The 20,259-nt window shown below is 35.9% G+C and overlaps 1 protein-coding gene across 3 annotated transcripts in view; it reads left to right on the top strand.

Annotated features, from left to right (window-relative positions):
• DOK7 (docking protein 7) overlaps nt 1-18,223 on the top strand; it is a 397,628-nt gene extending 379,405 nt beyond the window's left edge. Inside the window, exons 11-12 of one of the 3 annotated variants that reach the window (XM_053704184.1) lie at nt 6,326-6,475; nt 16,485-18,223. In XM_053704184.1, the coding sequence (XP_053560159.1) occupies nt 6,326-6,475; nt 16,485-16,621 (287 nt within the window). In that variant the 3' untranslated portion in view covers nt 16,622-18,223. Of the gene's footprint in view, nt 1-6,322; nt 6,476-16,484 lie in introns of all 3 variants that reach the window. The other 2 variants (XM_053704183.1, XM_053704185.1) reach the window with 2 other exon arrangements.
• The last annotated feature ends 2,036 nt before the right edge of the window (nt 18,224-20,259 follow it).

Genomic DNA, 20,259 nt, shown 5'->3' with positions numbered 1-20,259 from the left:
TTAAACAATTTTGGTGTAGACTGTCCCTTTATTATATTTTAAATACACTGGATCAACTTGCAAGAAAGTAAATATAAATGTGCCACACTCACACCTACATAGTATATGTGTTGTTATTTCTTTCACAATAAAACATAGATATGTATAGTTGCATACTGAATATTGTGTACCTGACTGAAGAATATGAGTTGAAACAAACAAAAAACAAACAACAATCCCTTTCTATTACGGCCTCTGTCCCCATAGGCACACATCACTAACATACTGAAGTTCCAACGGAAAATGGTTATAGCACAAGATGAGGTCCAACTCCTATGTTTAAACATTGCCCGCATTTAACTCTCCAGCTCCAATTCCTGCACCCTGCTCCGAGTTCCACTGACTCCTACAATTATCTCACTAAACAAGTAGTGATGACACTGGAAAGTCACCAATAAAAATAAAAATAACATCCTGATAAAAAGTATAAAAAAACTTCAGTTTCAATAGCTGTGCGCACTAATAGACATGTGTGCTTCTTTGGAAAAAGGTGTGCACGCACCTTAGAGGGTCTATCTATCTATCCATCATCTATCTATCTATATAAATATCTATCTTTTGATGTATATCTATCTATCTATCTATCTATCCATCATCTATATATCTATTGAACAATCTATCATCTATCTATTGATCAGTCTATCTATCTATCTATCTATCTATCTATCATCTATCTATTGATCAATCTATTTATCTATCATCTATTATCTATCTATCTGTCGATCAATCTATCTATCCATCATCTAATTATATTTCATTTATCTATTGATCAATCTATCAATCTATCTATTGATTAATCTATCATCTTTCTATCTATCTATTATCTATTAGATATTATCGGTCGGTCAGTCTATCTGTCTATCCATGGGTATACATACACATAACAATGTTTTCTTAATTCTTTACTGCTAAAAAAAATATTTGGGTATATATTTAACCCTAATATTTTGCATGAATTCATGATCAGGATTAAAGGAACTATAAATATATTTATGAGTAACATCTTTTCTAGGAATGAAAAGTACTGCTCACTCATGCAGTTCTTTGAAATATATAACAGAATACTATTTTTAAGTGCAGTATAGTTAGTAGAACCATATGACAATAGCCTAAAAATCTGGTTTCATAGTTTCAAAACTAAACTAGAAAAAAATAGAAATAAAATAAAAAAATAATTAATCCTTATGCTTCACTAATCATCCATGGATTCTTGTTAAAGGGACACTAAACACTAAATTAATTTCACGCACCTCCCTCATATCGACATGGGTGTTACCATATTGGAACCTAGGTTACACTGCATGTCTCTGAAGTAGAGTTGCTGCACATGTGCAAACAGGTCAGCACTGGGATGTAGCGAAAGACAGATTTCAACATGGTGGCACCCATGACTAGAGGGAGGAAGGGAATAACCTCAACACTATGCTTATAAAATGAATTTAGTGTTTAACTCCTAGATCTACATCATGTGTTACATAGCCCATCGTACCCCAAATGTATATATACGTAGATAATGCTGAAAGCCCAAGCAGGCTCGGATGTCAAGTTACAACCAAGACTTGCTGTTTGTGGGCTTTGAGCTGCTGCTTTCATATAGTAACGGAGCACAATCAGTGATCAGTGCTGTGTTACAATATGAAGGCAGATTGCCAGATCATTACAGAAAATGACACTGTCTGTGTCATTGTCTGTAACATTCTCCGTTGGTGCCTGTGGGAAGGTCGGGAAGCTGGTGAGTGGCCCATAAGCGGAAGGGAGAGTAATGAGGGACGAGACCCTATGCTACAGAACTGCTTGTGCAATGCCACCCCCTATAGATTGGCAGCCAATCAGCCGCTAGCAGGGGGTGTCAAATCTGATCGGGTTGATTGCTGTCCACTGCTCAGAGCAGGCGGACAAGCTAAGGAGCAGCGGTCTTAAGACCGCTGCTTCTTAACTCCTTTTTCCGGCAAGCCTGAAGACTCGTGCAGAAACAAAGGGAACAGGGACCATTCGGCCCTTGTTAAATCGGCCCCTATATCTGTTTAAATGGGGTGATAGCAAAAATGCTAAAAATTATTTGGTACTTTAAACAAGTGTTTTTCTAAAATTCCCAGTACATAATTTTGTTAGCCCATGTCACTTATGTTAAACGTCAGTCTTAAATTTATTTGAAATTATATATACTGAAATAGTCTTCCATATAAATACAATCTGTAACCATTCTCTTGAAAAGAAATGCTTCTATATCTAGATTGAAAGATAAATGTGACTGAAATTGTAGTATTTCAAAGTGATTATCAAGTACTACAAAACTTAAACATTTAAAGTAAATTAGCCCAGTAGTTTTTAAAATATGATAAGTCAAAACTGTGCAAGATGCACTTTATTCAAAAGAAAAAGACCCAGTTTATAGTTTCCAAGATATGAATATTTATATTAGTAAGCAAATCAATTAATTTTCTTATTGGATGCCACTAAAACTGTAACTAGTTGTTTTTTGTTATATATATATTCAAACATACACAGTTGATGTTATGGGTTCTATTTATCAAGGTCGGGCGGACCTGATCCAACAGTGCGGATCAGGTCCGCCAGACCTCGCTGAATACGGCGAGCAATACGCTCGCCATATTCAGCATTGCACCAGCAGCTCACAAGAGCTGCTGGTGCAACGCCGCCCCCTGCAGACTCACGGCCAATCGGCCGCCAGCAGGGGGATGTCAATCAACCCAATCATACTCGACCGGGTTGATTTCCGGCGATGCCTGTCCGCCTGCTCAGAGCAGGCGGACAGGTTATAGAGCACTGGTCTTTGTGACCGCTGCTTCATAACTGCTGTTTCTGGCGAGTCTGAAGACTCGCCAGAAACACGACCCTTCAAGCTCCATACGGAGCTTGATAAATATGGGCCTATATATGCATTTCATCCATAATGGAATTAGAGGGGAAAAAAATGTTTTTTGGAGCTCTGGATTATTTATAGTACCAGAGGAAAGACAGAAGATGACAAACAACAGCAGGGGGTGTCAATCAACCTGATCGTACTCGATCGGGTTGAATTGCGGCGATGTCTGTCCGCCTGCTCAGAGCAGGCAGACAGGTTATAGAGCAGCGGTCTTTAGACCGCTGCTTCATAACTGGTGTTTCTGGCGAGCCTGCAGACTCGCCAGAAACACGAGCCCTCAAGCTCCATCCAGAGCTTGAAAAATGGGCCCCTTAATGTTGTCATTGTATAGTTCTGGCATGTTAATGTATGAACACATTCTTAAACAGGTATTTCCATTTATCTAAAAATATGGCTAGTTTATGATTTAGTTATGAAAAGGTCCTTCTTGCATAAGTTTATGGAATGTTGCAAATTCTATACATTCGAATGACAAAACAAATAAATAGGGCTAGATTACAAGTGTAACTTTAATTTATCGCGTGCCTGCAAACGGGCAAATTTGCCCGTCTGCTGGCGCACGATAAGGTTATTGTTAAGTGAGCATGTAGTAGCAATTAGCACTTATAAAATTAACCAGAGATCATATCTCTGGTTAATTTTATATATATATGCCCCAAATGCCCCCAAAATACAGTGTAGTATATTTTATTATAAAATAAAAATTGTAGCACACCCGCGGCACAAGGGCATGGATCAAAGACCGCTGAGTTTCACCAACAAAATGCACAAATAGATTTCAGTCTCAAAAGTTAAAAGAAAGGATCTTTATTTTCTCTTAACAGGGTGCATAGGAAAATTGCTACAATGTTTTGGGCCTGCTATAGGCCCTTAGTCACTTGCTTTGCTAGGGAAGTCCCTGCATTGGATCCAAGTGGGTAATTATTACAGGGGGGGAGCACGGGGGCCACAGAAGTTATGGCATCCTAACATCATCTAGGGGTTAAATGGAGCCCATAATAGGCTGTGCTAATAATGTGATTATAAAAACATACATTTCTTTGATATCTGTATACCCAGGAAATGTAGCCTAATCTTATTTACCACTTTTCTTTCCTCCTCCTACTATAAGGGGCTTGATATTCAAAAGTTCTCCGCTCAAGTTAGATGATATAAGTATGGAGAGGTCCCTAAAATAAAAGAAACACAAAATTAAATTTGAAAGATATTTATCTCAAGATCTTTATATATATATATATATATATATTTATATTTATATATATTTATTTATCTTGAAATGAAGGAAATACACCTACATTACAATATATAAAAATGTTTTAATATAAATATTTTGCATGATTTCTCGCCATGCCAGCAAGATCTTCTTAAAGAGGGGAATTTCCTCTTCCACATGAGGTTATTATACTCTTAAATAAGATAGAAAGATAGGCGATCTGTGATAGCCCCCACTAGAAATTACCTGGGTAAAGTGAGGCAGATGATCACTATTGTTAATGGTGATCAGCTATATTCTAGGTTTTATACGTGATCCATCATTTGAAAGATGGTTGCCCTTCTAACCTCAGCATTAACATCACAGATGCTGTGGTTTATTGTATTTTTATGGTGATCACCTGCATATTACAGGGGCGAGTAACCCCTGGTTTAAAAGGTCAGACTCTTATCCATATAAGTGGTCTTTCAACTAAGATATGGGGTTTCAAACCCCCCTTTCAGATGATGACTGGGGCAGTAATATCAGAATATGGTAAATTAAAAAAATGACTCTATATAGAAACACGGAAAATGGAAACGGCTGAGTGAACTATCTCAGTAGTAGTAGTTCAATCCTTATTTGCTGTGATTTGATAGAGACAACTATTGTAAGAAAGTTGATAGTAAGCACTTAGTTGAGAAATTTAAATATTTGTTATTTCAGCTTGTAATAAATGTGGTATTCATTACATTCTGCAGATGTGGTATTTCAAATGATATTCATTCCATCTTTAATGAGTTGTGTTCATCTTTTAAGCCCCCTTTTCACTTTTGTTTTATAAGTATCAAGTGTATATTATTTTATTGTGTTTTCTTGTGTTAGTTGGAAAAAAAAAAACAGTTTTTCAGGGATTCTAAAAGCCCAATATTTAGTCAACTAAGTAACTAGACATGATGGATTTCAACAGTTAATTAGCCATTCTAAACATGAAAAAATACTGGGTATGGTCATCCGATGCCCAGTATTGAACCAGTGAATCAGTGTGGGCATATATCTGACAGGCGCAACATGGCAGTAGGGTCTAACCTGAAGTTAAATGTGGCCATATACCTAACAGGAGCTTCAGGGCATTTTCGTCTAATCTGAAGTTCAATATGGCCGTATACCTAACCATACCTGCTGTGCGGTTGGGCCTCACCTGAAGTTTAGTGTGGGTATATAACTGACAAGTCCTGCAGGGCAAAGGGCTGTGATGTAAGATCTGATGCGGATATATAGATGACAAACACTGCAAGGGAATGGGGCTATACCATAACCTTAGGTCTAATCACAAACTTCCCAAGTGTTTACCTCCTGGTTACCCTCTAATATTGCAGTATTTTTGCAGACATAATGGGGTTACAAAAGTCAGAAAAAGATTAAAAAAAAAAGTAGCAAAGAGGGGTATTAGAAAGAAGCAGGGTTGAAGTAGAATGAGAGGGGTGAGACAGAAAATAGATAAGAAATAGAGAAAAAAGCTATGAATACAAAAGAGAAACTTGTTTAATTATTAGTATCCTCTTATATTCCCAATTCTTCTCTTAGAGGGACATTCTAATGCAAAAACATGCATGATTTCATTTATTAGGGTGTTATTTTGCAATACTGACACTGTAAAGGGTTTAAATATCGAAGTGACGTCTCACTATGGAGCAATACAGCTTCTGAGCAGAACACGTAAATCAGGAGCATCAGTCACACGTAGCTGCCAATTACTGACAGTTTCCAGCTTGTGGCTCGAGTGACACAGTAAGCCAAGATCAGTATTGCAAAAACAACATTATTTAGTTAGAGCTTGTATTTTTTGCATTAGGATGTCCCTTTAACAAGCTAGTGTGTTAACAATAACAAATTTAGAACATGCTTAATAGGGAGCATTAGAAAATAAAGTAGCTAGTTAATTGCTATATTTATCTCAAGAAGATTAACGCCTTTATCAAATCACAAAATGACGCACTGAAGACTGAAAACAGACCCAAAGCACTGGACCACGGTGTTAACTTACACTGAACATTATATGTATGGGAATAAATTTAGCCCAAATGGATTTTACTAGATTTCTTTGCAGTATCTGCTGCAGCATTTATTAATATTCAAAAACTGAGCTAATATTATGTACCACAACATGAATTAACCAGAATATATCTGCTTCATCTGGTCAGCAGGGGCAGCAGGTTACCCAGCCGAGCCACTGGTATCTGACCGACCTCGCAGTGAGACAGCAACTTATGTTAATATTCCCATCAGCCCTACATCAAAGAAACAGCTTCATTACATGGCATTAGAACTTCAAGATCCTAGTACAGGAATCAGAGGTAATACATACATGATTCAGTCATCGCTATAGTGACCATTCATTATTAAATGACTTCATCTGGAAAAGAATTCAAACTAAATCTAAGAATACTGACATCATATGAAAATATGATAATCAAACAAATACAATAAAATGATTATTAGACTGAAAGAAAAATATACAATAAACAAATATAATTATCAACAATAAGGACAGTAAACATTTTGTATTTATTTTACTGTGTTTCAACATAATAACATGCTAGGTGAGTGTGATTTTTTTGAATGACTTAACACCTTGTTTGCAGCATTTGTTTTCAATAAGCATGTTTGTGACATTTGCAGTATGCACTTCCATTTCTAGGAAAGAGAAAACTCATCATTTTCAGACTGAGTTTGCAGGAAAAGGGAGCACAATAATGATGACAGTATATTGTAAAGTTGTTTTACTATGCATAATTAAATGTTTTATATTATAAAAAAAGGTGTCCATAAACCTTTAAAAGACACAGTACTTACTTCTGTAATGTCATCAGCAGTTTACACAGCAGTAGAATATTACCTAACAACTTATGGATCAGCACATTTTTATATAACAGAAATTAGCTTGCATGTAAAGTAATAATACAAAAATATGCAGTATATGGGGGCCGATTTATCATGGTCCGAATGGGGCCAAATACCCTTGATTCCGCGCAAGCATTTAGGCCTTTGAAACTGCGGACATCAATCCACTCAATCGAATATGATCAGGTTGATTGACACCCCCTGCTAGTGGCCAATTGGCTGCGAATCTGCAGGGGGCGGCATTGCACAAGCAGTTCACCAGAACAGCTTGTGCAATGTTAAATGCTGACAGCGTTTACTGTCGGCATTCAGCGATGTCTGGCGGACACGATACGCTACAGCTTATCATGTCTGCCAGACATTGATAAATCGACCCCATAGTATGTAGATATTGCTATGCACCATAGTAGCTCAGAATACGAACAGTAGTTTATGAGAGCATTTCTACTGGTATCCTTAAAGGGACAGCCTACTTAAGAATTGTTATTCTTTAAAAAGATAGATAATCCCTTTATTATCCATTCCCCAGTTTTGCATAACCAACATTGTTATATTAATATAGTTTTTACCTCTATGATTACCTTGTATCTAAGCTTCTGCATACTGTCCCCTTATCTCAGTTCTTTTTACAATCCTGAATTTTAGCCAATTAGGGCTGGCTCCTGTATAGCCATTATCATTCTTCACAGGAGTGAGCATAATATTATCTATATGTCACACATGAACTAGCACTGTCTAGCAGTTGTGCAAGATTTTAAAAGCTAACAGAAAGCTCTGAGATAAGGGATGGCGTGCAGGGGCTTAGAAACAGGCAAACTTAGAGGTTATAAAGTATATTCATAAAACAAAGTTTGTTTTGCAAAGCTGGGGAATGATTAGTAAAGTGTTATCTTTTTTTACCAATAAAAATAAATAAATTAGACTGTCGCTTTAAGCCACAGATTATTTGTTAACATAGTGTAAAGGGGATATTGACCCTTACTCTTCCCTCCTCTGACTCCTTTTAATGTTTGCTTCAAGACAATCCTGTCAGCATTAGAGGTTTGGGTTACTTGAAGTGTTGCTGTGTTCTGATACATATGAATATTGAAGGTGAAAAATTATTGGCAACTTATTTATAAAATCTATTTGTAGTAGTATTGTAGTAGTGGCAGTGTAGCATTAGCTTGCATGTGCTGGTAAATGGCCCCTCTACAAATTTGATGTTTTATTATTAAGTTTTGGTTTTTAAAAACGATTGCCCTAGAAATATAGCAAGCTAGCATTGTCAGTATTAACTCTATCAGAGTCTGACAACTCCGTTTTAGAATGCTATAAAAGTATAAAACCACCAGATCCTTGTCTAGCTTAGCTGAGAATGATGACTATAATTTGATGTGGTGAACAAGTTGTCTAATTTATAGCCCTGAACACAATGGGGCCCATTCATATAAATCAGAACTGCAAAAACATCCGATCATTGCATTAAATTTGGGTACAAGTTTCATAGTTTAAATGTTTGATTTGAGCAATACTGATTCTGCATATTAACATCTTACCTTGGCATTAAACTTGAAAACTTAAAAAAATTCTGCCTACAAATTAAAATAGATCCCCATTGGCATAAAAACACATTTTTTCTAATTGAGTGTTGGTTATGTTGTCTCAGTGTTTACCAATGTCACATTTGTCAATTCCTCTTTCTCTCTATATTCAAACAAACAAACAAACAAAAAAAGAGGTATGAAAGCTGATTAGACTTTACCACAACAGAAATGTGAAAAAGGCCTTGACACCTAATTTGCTTGTGAAGAAGAAACACTTTAGATCTCTTTATCTTGAAGATAATTAACACTGAGAAACTGTACATTTTCCCCATCTGCTACAACATTCAGCATAACAGAATTAATTAATAATGTTGTAATTTTGTTTCCTGTGTTGTAAGAATAATAATAAAAATCTCATGTATATCTGTGTTACTTTATATCACTGGTTTTCAAACCTCCCTAACAGGCCACATTTTGAGACTAGAGCACCGGTGAAATAATTAGCTCATTAGTAAACCTTGTTATTTTCTCTGCTCTCATCCAAGGTAATTCTGAAAATCTGGACTTTTAGGGCGGCTTGAGGACAGGTTTGAAAACTAGACATGTGCATTTTGTTTCGTTCCGAATCAAAATTCAAACAAATTCGCCAAATTCGGAGATTCAAATCGATTCGAATTTCCGAATTACCCTAGCAACAAAACAAAACTAATCCGAATGCATTTGTAAAAGATAAATCCAATTTAGTTTTGATGTATTCGTTACATTCGAATGGCCATGGAATAATCGCAATTTAGAATAAAAATTAAATTTAGTGAGATAGAACAGTGGAATTATTCCGTTTGTGTAACTTGGAACCATTTGAATCAACATAACACTGAACTTCCGAATTTACAAATCGAATCCGAAATGAATACTTCCGAATTTATTTGAATCCGAAACAAATACATTCGAATGTATCCGAATTTGAATCAATCCGAAACGAAATTCAAAAAAGTCTGAATTGGTCCGAAAGGAACTGAAACTAATTTTTCCGCTGTGCACGTCTATTGAAAACCAGTGCTTTATATCTATCTATTTGTCTGTCTATCTATATGCAGTATCTATTTATCTACATTCACACGCACACATGCGAACACACTCACACACACGCCCTCACACGTAATTATAAAGTCAAAGTAGACTAAAGATGTCTTAAAACAAAACATGGCTGAACACCATAAAGAAGACAAAATCAGATGTATTAGTGAAGTTGGTTGTTGAAAGGTGACAGAGATTGTGAAATCTCATTGGATCGTCTTTTATACAGAGGGCTCCATTTATCAAAGGCTAGACAAACAAGGTACCCATCGGGGGAACTATGTCCGTCTGGCATCGTGGCGAGTGGGCAGCATTCTAAATTATTTTATTTAATGTGCTTCATTTTTTTAATATCTTTTATTGAAAAGTATACCTAAGTAGACCCAGGAACAGAAATGCACTACTAAGAGCTAGCTACTGATTAGTGGCTGTGCACGCATTATCTCTTGTACAGTCCTTTAGAATTTGCATATTTGAAAGCATAGATCTAAGCTTACATTCTTATTCTTATGTCTGGGATCATTTTTGCAAAATCTAGACTGTAATATAAAGCTGTAGAAAAAAAAAATATGTTGAGCTGTGCATCTGTAATTGATGTTATTTTTCTTTAACTTCAGTAATTACTATTAGAACAGGTATTCAGTTAAAAAAGGAAAATGTGTTACTCAAATAAAATCCGACTTTCCTCTGGCTCCAAAAAACAGGTAAAATCTGATACTCTCTATTTGAAATTAAATATAGAAGAAACGAAAGGAAGCAAAACTGTCTTACATTATACTGTAGTTAACTTACATAAGTAAGTGAGAAAAATGTGTAGAATAATGTGGGTTAGTTGAACTATAGTTCTTAGACCTCATTATTCGAGATAGATTTTTCATCTCCTGTATTTGTGTGTCCGAATCTCTAAATGTGAACCCCAATTCCAGTGATATATGACCTCTTTTATCTGAATTACTGTGTACGTAAAAACTTTTAATTCTACCTATTTAAATGTATTTCACAGATGTATTAAGGGATAGATTACAAGTAGAGCACAAACAATATTGTGAGGATTTTTGCGATAGTTTGCGCTCCTTTTTAATTGTGATGATATTACAAGTTGAGCAAAATTTACAGTGAGGTAGACGAAAACATGTTAAAGAATATTCATGCAATATCTATATTTTCATGTCGGGTAAGCACATTTTACAGTATGCGATCATGTAAGCACATTTTAGAGTATGTGATCATGTATGCGCATTTTAAAGTATGTGATCATGTGTGCCCATTTTACAGTATGTGATCATATATGCACATTTTACAGTATGTGATCATGTATGCACATTGTACAGTATGTGATCATGTAAACACATTTTACAGTATGTGATCACGTAAGCACATTTTACATTATGTGATCATATATGCATATTTTACATTATGTGATCATATATGCACATTTTACATTATGTGATCATATATGCACATTTTACAGTATGTGATCATGTATGCACATTTTACAGTATGTGATCATGTAAGCACATTTTACAGTATGTGATCATGTAAGCATATTTTACAGTATGTGATCATGTATGCACATTTTACAGTATGTGATCATGTATGCACATTTTACAAGATGCGATCAGGTGTGCACATATTACAAACAAACATGTTAAAGAACATTGGAATATAAAATATTCCTATTTTCATGTCGGGTTAGTGCTAATGAGAATATGTGATGGTGTTTGCACAAGAGTCTGGTGACTTTTATGGGGGAATACGTGAAAATGCGCACAGAATATTGGAAGTTCGGATTTTTGCGCTAGTTGGGTTATCGCTAGAGAAAAATACGTGTTTTTTTTCAACTTTTAGCAAATAGCTATAGCAAAAAATCTAAAATACTGCTCAACTTGTAATCTAGCCTTAAATAGCCAATAATTAACATATATGTGCTAAAATTCATAACTGATAAATGTTTGCCACTAAAAGATATATCATTAAAAGAAATGTAAAGGGAATTTATTGTGCATCATAAATTTATTGTGTATCTTAAATTCATTCACCTAGATTACGAGTTTTGCGTTAGAGGCTGTGCGGTGCTAACGAGCAGTTTAAACTCACCGCTCACTTACAGAGAGCGCTGGTATTACAGGTTTTTACAAACCAGACAAGAAGTGAGCGTTGAGCAAAATTTTGCTCATTACCGCACTCCAATACCAGCGCTGCTTACGTTAGCGGTGAGTTGGTGTACCATGCTCGTGCATGATTTCCCCATAGGGATCAACGGGGAGAGCCGGCTGAAAAAAAGTCTAACGTCTGCAAAAAAGCAGCGTAAAACTCCTTAACGCAGCCCCATTGATTCCTATAGGGAAATAAAAATTATGTTTACACCTAACACCCTAACATGAACCCCGAGTCTAAACACCCCTAATCTTACACTTATTAACCCCTAATCTGCTGCCCCTGACATCACTGACACCTACATTATAACTATTAACCCCTAATCTGCCGCTCCGGACACCGCCGCCACCTACATTATACTTATGAACCCCTAATCTGCTGCCCCCAACATCGCCGCCACCTACATTATATTTATTAACCCCTAATCTGCCGCCCCCAATGTCGTCGCCACTATTCTAAATTTATTAACCCCTAAACCTAAGTCTAACCCTAACCCTAACCCCCCTAACTTAAATATAATTTTAATAAATCTAAATAAAAACCTATCATTAACTAATTTTTTTCCTATTTAAAACTAAATACTTACCTATAAAATAAACCCTAAGCTAGCTACAATATAACTAATAGTTACATTGTAGCTAGCTTAGGGTTTATTTTTATTTTACAGGCAAGTATCATAGTTATTAAATAGTTATTAACTATTTAATAACTACCTAGCTAAAATAAATACAAAAGTACCTGTAAAATAAAACCTAACCTTAGTTAGTGTAAGTTACAATTACACCTAACAATACACTATAATTAAATTGATTCCCTAAATTAAATACAATTAAATACAATTAAATAAAATTAGCTAAAGTACAAAAATCCCCCACTAAATTACAGAAAATAATAAACAAATTACAATATTTTTAAACTAATTAAACCTAATTTAATCCCCCTAACAAAATAAAAAAGCCCCCAAAATAAAAAAGCCCTACCCTACACTAAATTACAAATAGCCCTTAAAACCACCCACACAACCAACCTTACTCTAAAAACCACCCAATACCCCCTTAAAAAACCTAGCATTAATCCCTTGAAGATCACCTTACTGGGAGAAGTCTTCATCCAACCGGGCTGAAGTCCTCAACGAAACCGGGAGAAGTCTTCATCCAAGCCGGGCGAAGTGGTCCTCCAGACGGGCAGAAATCTTCATCCAGATGGCATCTTCTATCTTCATCCATCCGGCGTGGAGCGGGTCCATCTTCAAGACATCCGACGCGGAGCATCCTCTTCCTTCCGACAGCTAACACTGAATGAAGGTTCCTTTAAATGACGTCATCCAAGATGGCGTCCCTTCAATTCCGATTGGCTGATAGAATTCTATCAGCCAATCGGAATTAAGGTAGAAAAAATCCTATTGGCTGATGCAATCAGCCAATAGGATTGAAGTTCAATCCTATTGGCTGATCCAATCAGCCAATAGGATTGAGCTGGCATTCTATTGACTGATTGGAACAGGGGGTATTGGGTGGGTTTTAGAGTGGGGTTGGTTGTGTGGGTGGTGGGTTTTAATGTTGGTGGGGATTTGTAAAAATTTTTTACAGGTAAAAGAGCTGATTACTTTGGGGCAATGCCCCGCAAAAGGCCTTTTCATGGGCTATTTGTAATTTAGTATAGGGTAGGGCTTTTTTTATTTTGTTAGGGGGATTAGATTAGGTGTAATTAGTTTAAAAACTTGTAATTTGTTTATTATGTTCTGTAATTTAGTGGGGGTTTTTTTGTACTTTAGCTAATTTTATTTAATTGTATTTAATTGTATTTAATTTAGGGAATTAATTTAATTATAGTGTAGTCTTAGGTGAAATTGTAACTTAGGTTAGGTTTTATTTTACAGGTACTTTTGTATTTATTTTAGCTAGGTAGTTATTAAATAGTTAATAACTATTTAATAACTATTCTTCCTAGATAAAATAAATACAAACTTGCCTGTAAAATAAAAATAAACCCTAAGCTAGCTAAAATGTAACTATTATTATATTGTAGCTAGCTTAGGGTTTATTTTATAGGTAAGTATTTAGTTTTACATAGGAATAATTTATTTAATGATAGGAACATTTATTTTGATTTCTTTTATTTATATTTAAGTTAGGGGGTGTTAGGTTTAGGGTTAGACTTAGGTTTAGGGGTTAATAACTTTAATATAGTGGCGGCAACGTTGGGGACGGCAGATTAGGGGTTAATAAATGTAGGTAGGTGGCGGCGATGTTAGGGCCGGCATATTAGGGGTTAATAATATTTAACTAATGTTTGCAAGGTGGGAGCGCGACGGTTTAGGGGTTAATATATTTATTATAGTGGTGGCAATGTCCGGTTCGGCAGATTAGGAGTTGTGTTTGCGGTGTGGGAGGGCCTCGGTTTAGGGGTTAATAGGTAGTTTATGGGTGTTAGTGCACTTTTTACCACTTTAGTTAAGAGTTTTATGCTACAGCGTTGTAGTGTAAAACTCTTAACTACTGACTTTAAAATGCCGTACCAGTCTTGACAGGAGAGGGTCTACCGCTCACTTTTTGGCAGACTCGTAATACCGGCGCTATGCAAATCCCATTGAAAATGAGGATACGCAATTTACATGAGTGGATTTGCGGTATTTCCAAGTCTGGCCAAAAAAGTGAGAGGTGAGCCTGTAACTTCAAGACTCGTAATACCAGCGGGCGTTAAAAAGCAGCGTTAGGACCGGCCAACGCTGCTTTTTAAGCCTAACGCACAACTCGTAATCTAGCCGATTGTTTTTTCTTTCTTTTCCTGATATACATTTTTGTGGCTTTTGGTGGCTTCTGGATATCCTTCCTGATTGTCTATATTTATAATTTATAGAAACATAGAAATGTAGTTTTTGATACCAGAATAAACATATATTTTGATAGCAGACAATTGCCAACTGCATATTTTATTCTTTCTTTTTTTTTTTTCATAAAAACGTGTCATCCTTGTAGCATTATAGACAAAGGCATTAAACAGCCATTTATTTGTTTAATAGATATGATCTAATAAAATTAGTTTGTAAAATAGTTTACTTTTTACTCCTCAATACTTCTCATAGGGTGTAATAGATATGTGGCACAGACAGAAATTAGCATATGGGCACCTTACCTTATTTAGTTACACCTTTTGTGGCAATAAAAATAAATAACTATTTGTACTCAATGAAAATTGTGACAAATGACAGTTGTGTCCATTACCTTTATTCCTAACTTTATAACATCTGTTCTTAGTTCTCTATTCGATGCTAATTATAAATATCTGTTCTTACTCAAATTGTGTGAATATAATATTATAAAAAACTGATACAGGACAACATATGGCTTCTAAGTTTAATAAATATTTCATTAAACATGTGTACATAACTATGGATAAAAAGAGACATAGCTAGGCCTAGCTGTCTATCTATCTAAATCTATCTATATCTATCTATCTATCTATCTATCTATCTATCTATCTGTCTGTCTAATTATCTATCATCTATCTATCTATCATCTGTCATCTATATGTCATCTATCAATCTATCTATCTATCTATATCTATCTAAGTATCTATCTGTCTATCTTATTATCTATCTATCTATCTATCTATCTATCTATCTGTCTGTCTTTCTAATTATCTATCTATCTCTCTATCTATCTATTATCTATCTGTCTGTCTGTCTAATTATCTATCTTTCTAATTATCTATCTATCTAGCTATCTGTCTGTCTAATTATCTATCTGTCTATCTTTCTAATTATCTATCTATCTGTATAATTATCTATCTGTCTATCTTTCTAATTATCTATCTATCTATCATCTCTATCTATCTATCTTTCTATCATCTATCTATCTAGCTATCATCTATCTATCTAGCTATCATCTATCTATATCACATCTATCTATATATCATTTATCTATCTCTTTATATTTCTAATAATCTATCTATCTCTGTCTATCTATCTATCTATCTATCTATCTATCTATCTCTCTATCTCTTATGCATGTGCATTCAGGTAATTTAGCAGCTAACAAATGGGAAAGATGGCGACCACCAACATCATTCTGTTCTTTTCTGAGCCAGATTTCTTCTTGTGAAAGTGCAATACACTAAATTCTGCATTTGCACAGATCTTAGTGTGTTGCACTTTCACAAGAAGAAATCTGGCTCAGAAAAGAGAAGAATGCAGCCGGTGGCCGCCATCTTTCCTATTTGTTAGCTGCCGAATTACACAGAATGCACATGCCTGCTATTATCTATCTATCATCACAATCTATATATCTGTCAGCTATCTATCTATCTATCTATCTATCTATTTTCATCCTCATCTATATATCTGTCATCTATCTATTTATCTATCTATCAACTATATCTCTGTTATCTATCTATCTATTTATCTAGCTATCTATCAACTATATCTCTGTCATCTATCTATCTATCTATCTATCTATCTATCTATCGTAAAGTCAATAAATGTAATAATATGCACGATAATAAAATTCTGATGGTTAACCTAAAAAACAATACATTCCTAAATCTTTAAACACATGTTCTTTTGTATATATTTTGTGTACATTGTCTACATTCCTAATATTTTGTTTAAATTTAAGTGATAATGTGATTAAATTAATTTGTATCTAGATATTACACTTACTTGAATGAAACATATTAAGCCTTTGTTGTTTTTTGGTTAAAGGAGGAGGTTCTACGAAGTATGCCCAGATAGACATTACTGCGACAGAGACTGCTCATAAAGTGGGAACCCAGCACGCTCAGTCAAGGGAGGAGCGTCTTCAGGAACTTGAACAGAAAAGAAAAGGCACTCAGCAGTGATAAGACTTTTGATATGGGCTGAATACACCCTGTTTGTGGATGCAATGAACCGTTAAAAAAAAAGAAAAAAAAAGTTATTGCTAGAGGGGCCAGCCATGTGTTCAAGAACAAGGTGCATGGACATGTGATGAGGCCCTGTCTATGGCAAATGGGCCAAATGGTTTGCAATTGCCCAGTATGCTTTGTAAAGTATGTGTACCTCACAGGCTGTTGGTAATCTCAGCAAATTTCTCACTCAAAGGATTTACATGTAGCATGTTGATAAAGGGGTCATTCCAAAACTGATATTCCTTACTGGAAAACTGGTAGCATGGTCAAAAAAAATAATTGCCCTATGAGTCTATGAAATTTTTCAAGTGTCTACAAATACTTGCATTTAAATTTCATATTCCCTTGAATGTGGTAATATTATTTTGTATGCATATCTTTGAAGAAAAAAAAAACTATTTATTTCTTTGTGGTAAGATAAACTATTTAATTTTTTTTGCATATGGTTTTATATAAAGGTGCAACATACCTCTTTGGTTTTCATGGTCTTACACATATAGGACTTTTTTTTTTTTTTTTTTTTTTAGAAATTTACATATTCCAGTTTAAGCACCATTATGATATTTTCTGGGCATTTATTTACAATATCACTATTTAATATCAACAATGTTTTCAATTATATCTTTATTGTACTGCAACTCTAGTGAATGTACTGAGAGGAAAAAAAGCAAAATATTAGTTTTCCACATAAGTAATTTGCATGTATGTCATTTTGTATAAAATGCTATAGTTAGAGTTAAACATATTTTTTTTTATAATACAGAATACAATTTTACAGAATTAGTTTATTTTACAGTGAGAAAAAATACAGAATCGAAATCACCTACCAAAAGATGGCGCTACACAAAGTACGATGGAAAAATAACTGATCCCAAACAGTGTGAAGTTTACTTTCTATTAAAAATAAAGAATAGCAGGCTACATGTAGAAAACACTAACCCATACAAGGCCAAGCTGTGTTTTTGGTCCAGCTGAGAGGGATTTTTACATTTGTTTCAATTGAGAATTAGATTGGCCATAGAATAAAATCATATTATATTATTCGCACTGTGTATTCCTTGTAAACAGTTCAAATGCTATTTTTCTTTCCTGTAAGGAAGTTAGTGTAGGTTGTGTGATGTATTTAGAAATATTTATATTTTTTTTCACCCAAATTTAACTTATAATTTTATATGTAAATAGCTTTTATTTTTTAGGGAAAAATACAGACTGCGATTTTACCATTTTAATATCTGGCTACAAAAAGGAACAGAGTTTAGTGTTTAGGGTATTTTAGGTCTAGTTTCCATTGATCTAGTAAATTCTGAAAACTGGTGATAAAAATATTTATCTCTATTAAAGTCTATGGAGAATTTATGTTACCACGAGTTTCCAAACATTACCACCTCAATGGCCTTGAACATGTAATTTTTTTTTCATTATAAGGGCCCTTTAAAGAGAAATTTCACTGTAAAATTAAAATATACTACTTTATTAGCTCATATTATTTTTAAATAATTTCATATTGTTAACTATTTGTTTAAAGGGACAATAAACACCTTGAGGTTTGAATCACATTTTTGTATGTGTAGTTAAACAAAAAGCACACAAGGCTAACCCTTCTACGTCTATATGTCATTTATTGACTTCAGGAGATAACCACAAAACAATGCAGTTTATACTAATATAATGACCATGGCTGTCCTTGTTTTCTATAGAAACAAGCTTAGATTGGCTCCTCCAAATAAGGCATTGGTAGTTGGAGTTGAGGTATGGAAAAACTATTGCAGCAAACAAGGTCTTAGTTGCTTTAAATAATGTTTAGACTTGGCAGGTATGCTATTCTATAACATACAGTGGGGCAAAAAAGTATTTAGTCAGCCACTAATTGTGCAAGTTCTTCCACTTAAGAATATGAGAGAGGCCTGTAATTTTCATCATAGGTATACCTCAACTATGAGAGACAAAGGCCTCTATTTATCAAGGTCTGTCGGACCTGATCCGACAGTGCGGATCAGGTCCGACATACCTCGCTGAATACGGCGAGCAATACGCTCTCCGTATTCAGCATTGCACCAGCAGCTCACAAGAGCTGCTGGTGCAACGCCGCCCCTGCAGACTCACGGCCAATTGGCCGCCAGCAGGGGGGTGTCAATCAACCCGATCGTACTCGATCGGGTTGATTTCCGGCGATGTCTGTCCGCCTGCTCAGAGCAGGCGGACAGGTTATGGAGCAGCGGTCTTTGTGACCGCTGCTTCATAACTGCTGTTTCTGGCGAGCCTGCAGGCTCGCCAGAAACACGGGCATCAAGCTCCATTCGGAGCTTGATAAATATGCCCCAAAATGTGGAAACAAATCCAGACAATCACATTGTCTGATTTGGAAATAATGTATTTGCATACTATGGTGGAAAATAAGTATTTGGTCACCTACAAACAAGCAAGATTTCTGGCTCTCACAGACCTGTATCTTCTTCTTTAAGAGGTTCCTCTGTCCGCCACTCATTACCTGTATTAATGGCACCTGTTTGAACTTGTTATCAGTATAAAAGACACCTGTCCACAACCTCAAATAGTCACACTCCAAACTCCACTATGGTGAAGACCAAAGAGCTGTCGAAGGACACCAGAAACAAAATTGTAGACCTGCACCAGGCTGGGAAGACTGAATCTGCAATAGGCAAGCAGCTTGGTGTGAAGAAATCAACTGTGGGAGCAATAATTAGAAAATGGAAGACATACAAAACCACTGATAATCTCCCTCGATCTGGGGCTCCATGCAAGATCTCACCCCGTGGGGTCAAAATGATCACAAGAACGGTGAGCAAACATCCCAGAACCACACGGGGGGACCTAGTGAATGACCTGCAGAGAGCTGAGACCAACGTATCAAAGACTACCATCATTAACACACTATGCCGCCAGGGACTCAGATCCTGCAGTGCCAGACGTGTCCCCCTGCTTAAGTCAGTACATGTCTGGGCCCGTCTGAAGTATGCTACAGAGCATTTGGATGATCCAGAAGCGGATTGGGAGAATGTCATATGGTCAGATGAAACCAAAGTAGAACTGTTTGGTAGAAAGACAACTGGTCATGTTTGGAGGAGAGAGAGTGCTGAGTTGCAACTAAAGAACACCTTACCTACTGTGAAGCATGGGGGTGGCAACATCATGCTTTGGGGCTGTTTCTCTGCAAAGGGAACAGGACAACTGATCCGTGTACATTAAAGAATGAATGGGGCCATGTATCGTGAGATTTTGAGTGCAGACCTCCATCCATCAGCAAGGGCATTGAAGGTAAAACATGGCTGGGTCTTTCAGCATGACAATGATCACAAACACACTGCCCGGGCAACGAAGGAGTGACTTCGTAAGAAGCATTTCAAGGTCCTGGAGTGGCATAGCCAGTCTCCAGATCTCAACCCCATAGAAAACCTTTGGAGGGAGTTGAAAGTCCATGTTGCCCAGTGACAGCCCCAAAACATCACTGCTCTAGAGGAGATCTGCATGCAGGAATGGGCCAACATACCAGCAACAGTGTGTGACAACCTTGTGAAGACTTACAGAAAACATTTGACCTCTGTCATTGCCAGCAAAGGATATATAACAAA

The sequence above is a fragment of the Bombina bombina genome, chromosome 2, assembly GCF_027579735.1.
Source record: "Bombina bombina isolate aBomBom1 chromosome 2, aBomBom1.pri, whole genome shotgun sequence".
Lineage (NCBI taxonomy): Eukaryota > Metazoa > Chordata > Amphibia > Anura > Bombinatoridae > Bombina > Bombina bombina.
The sequence above is the reverse complement of the archived record's forward strand: the minus strand, read 5'-3'. Positions and strand labels throughout refer to the sequence as shown.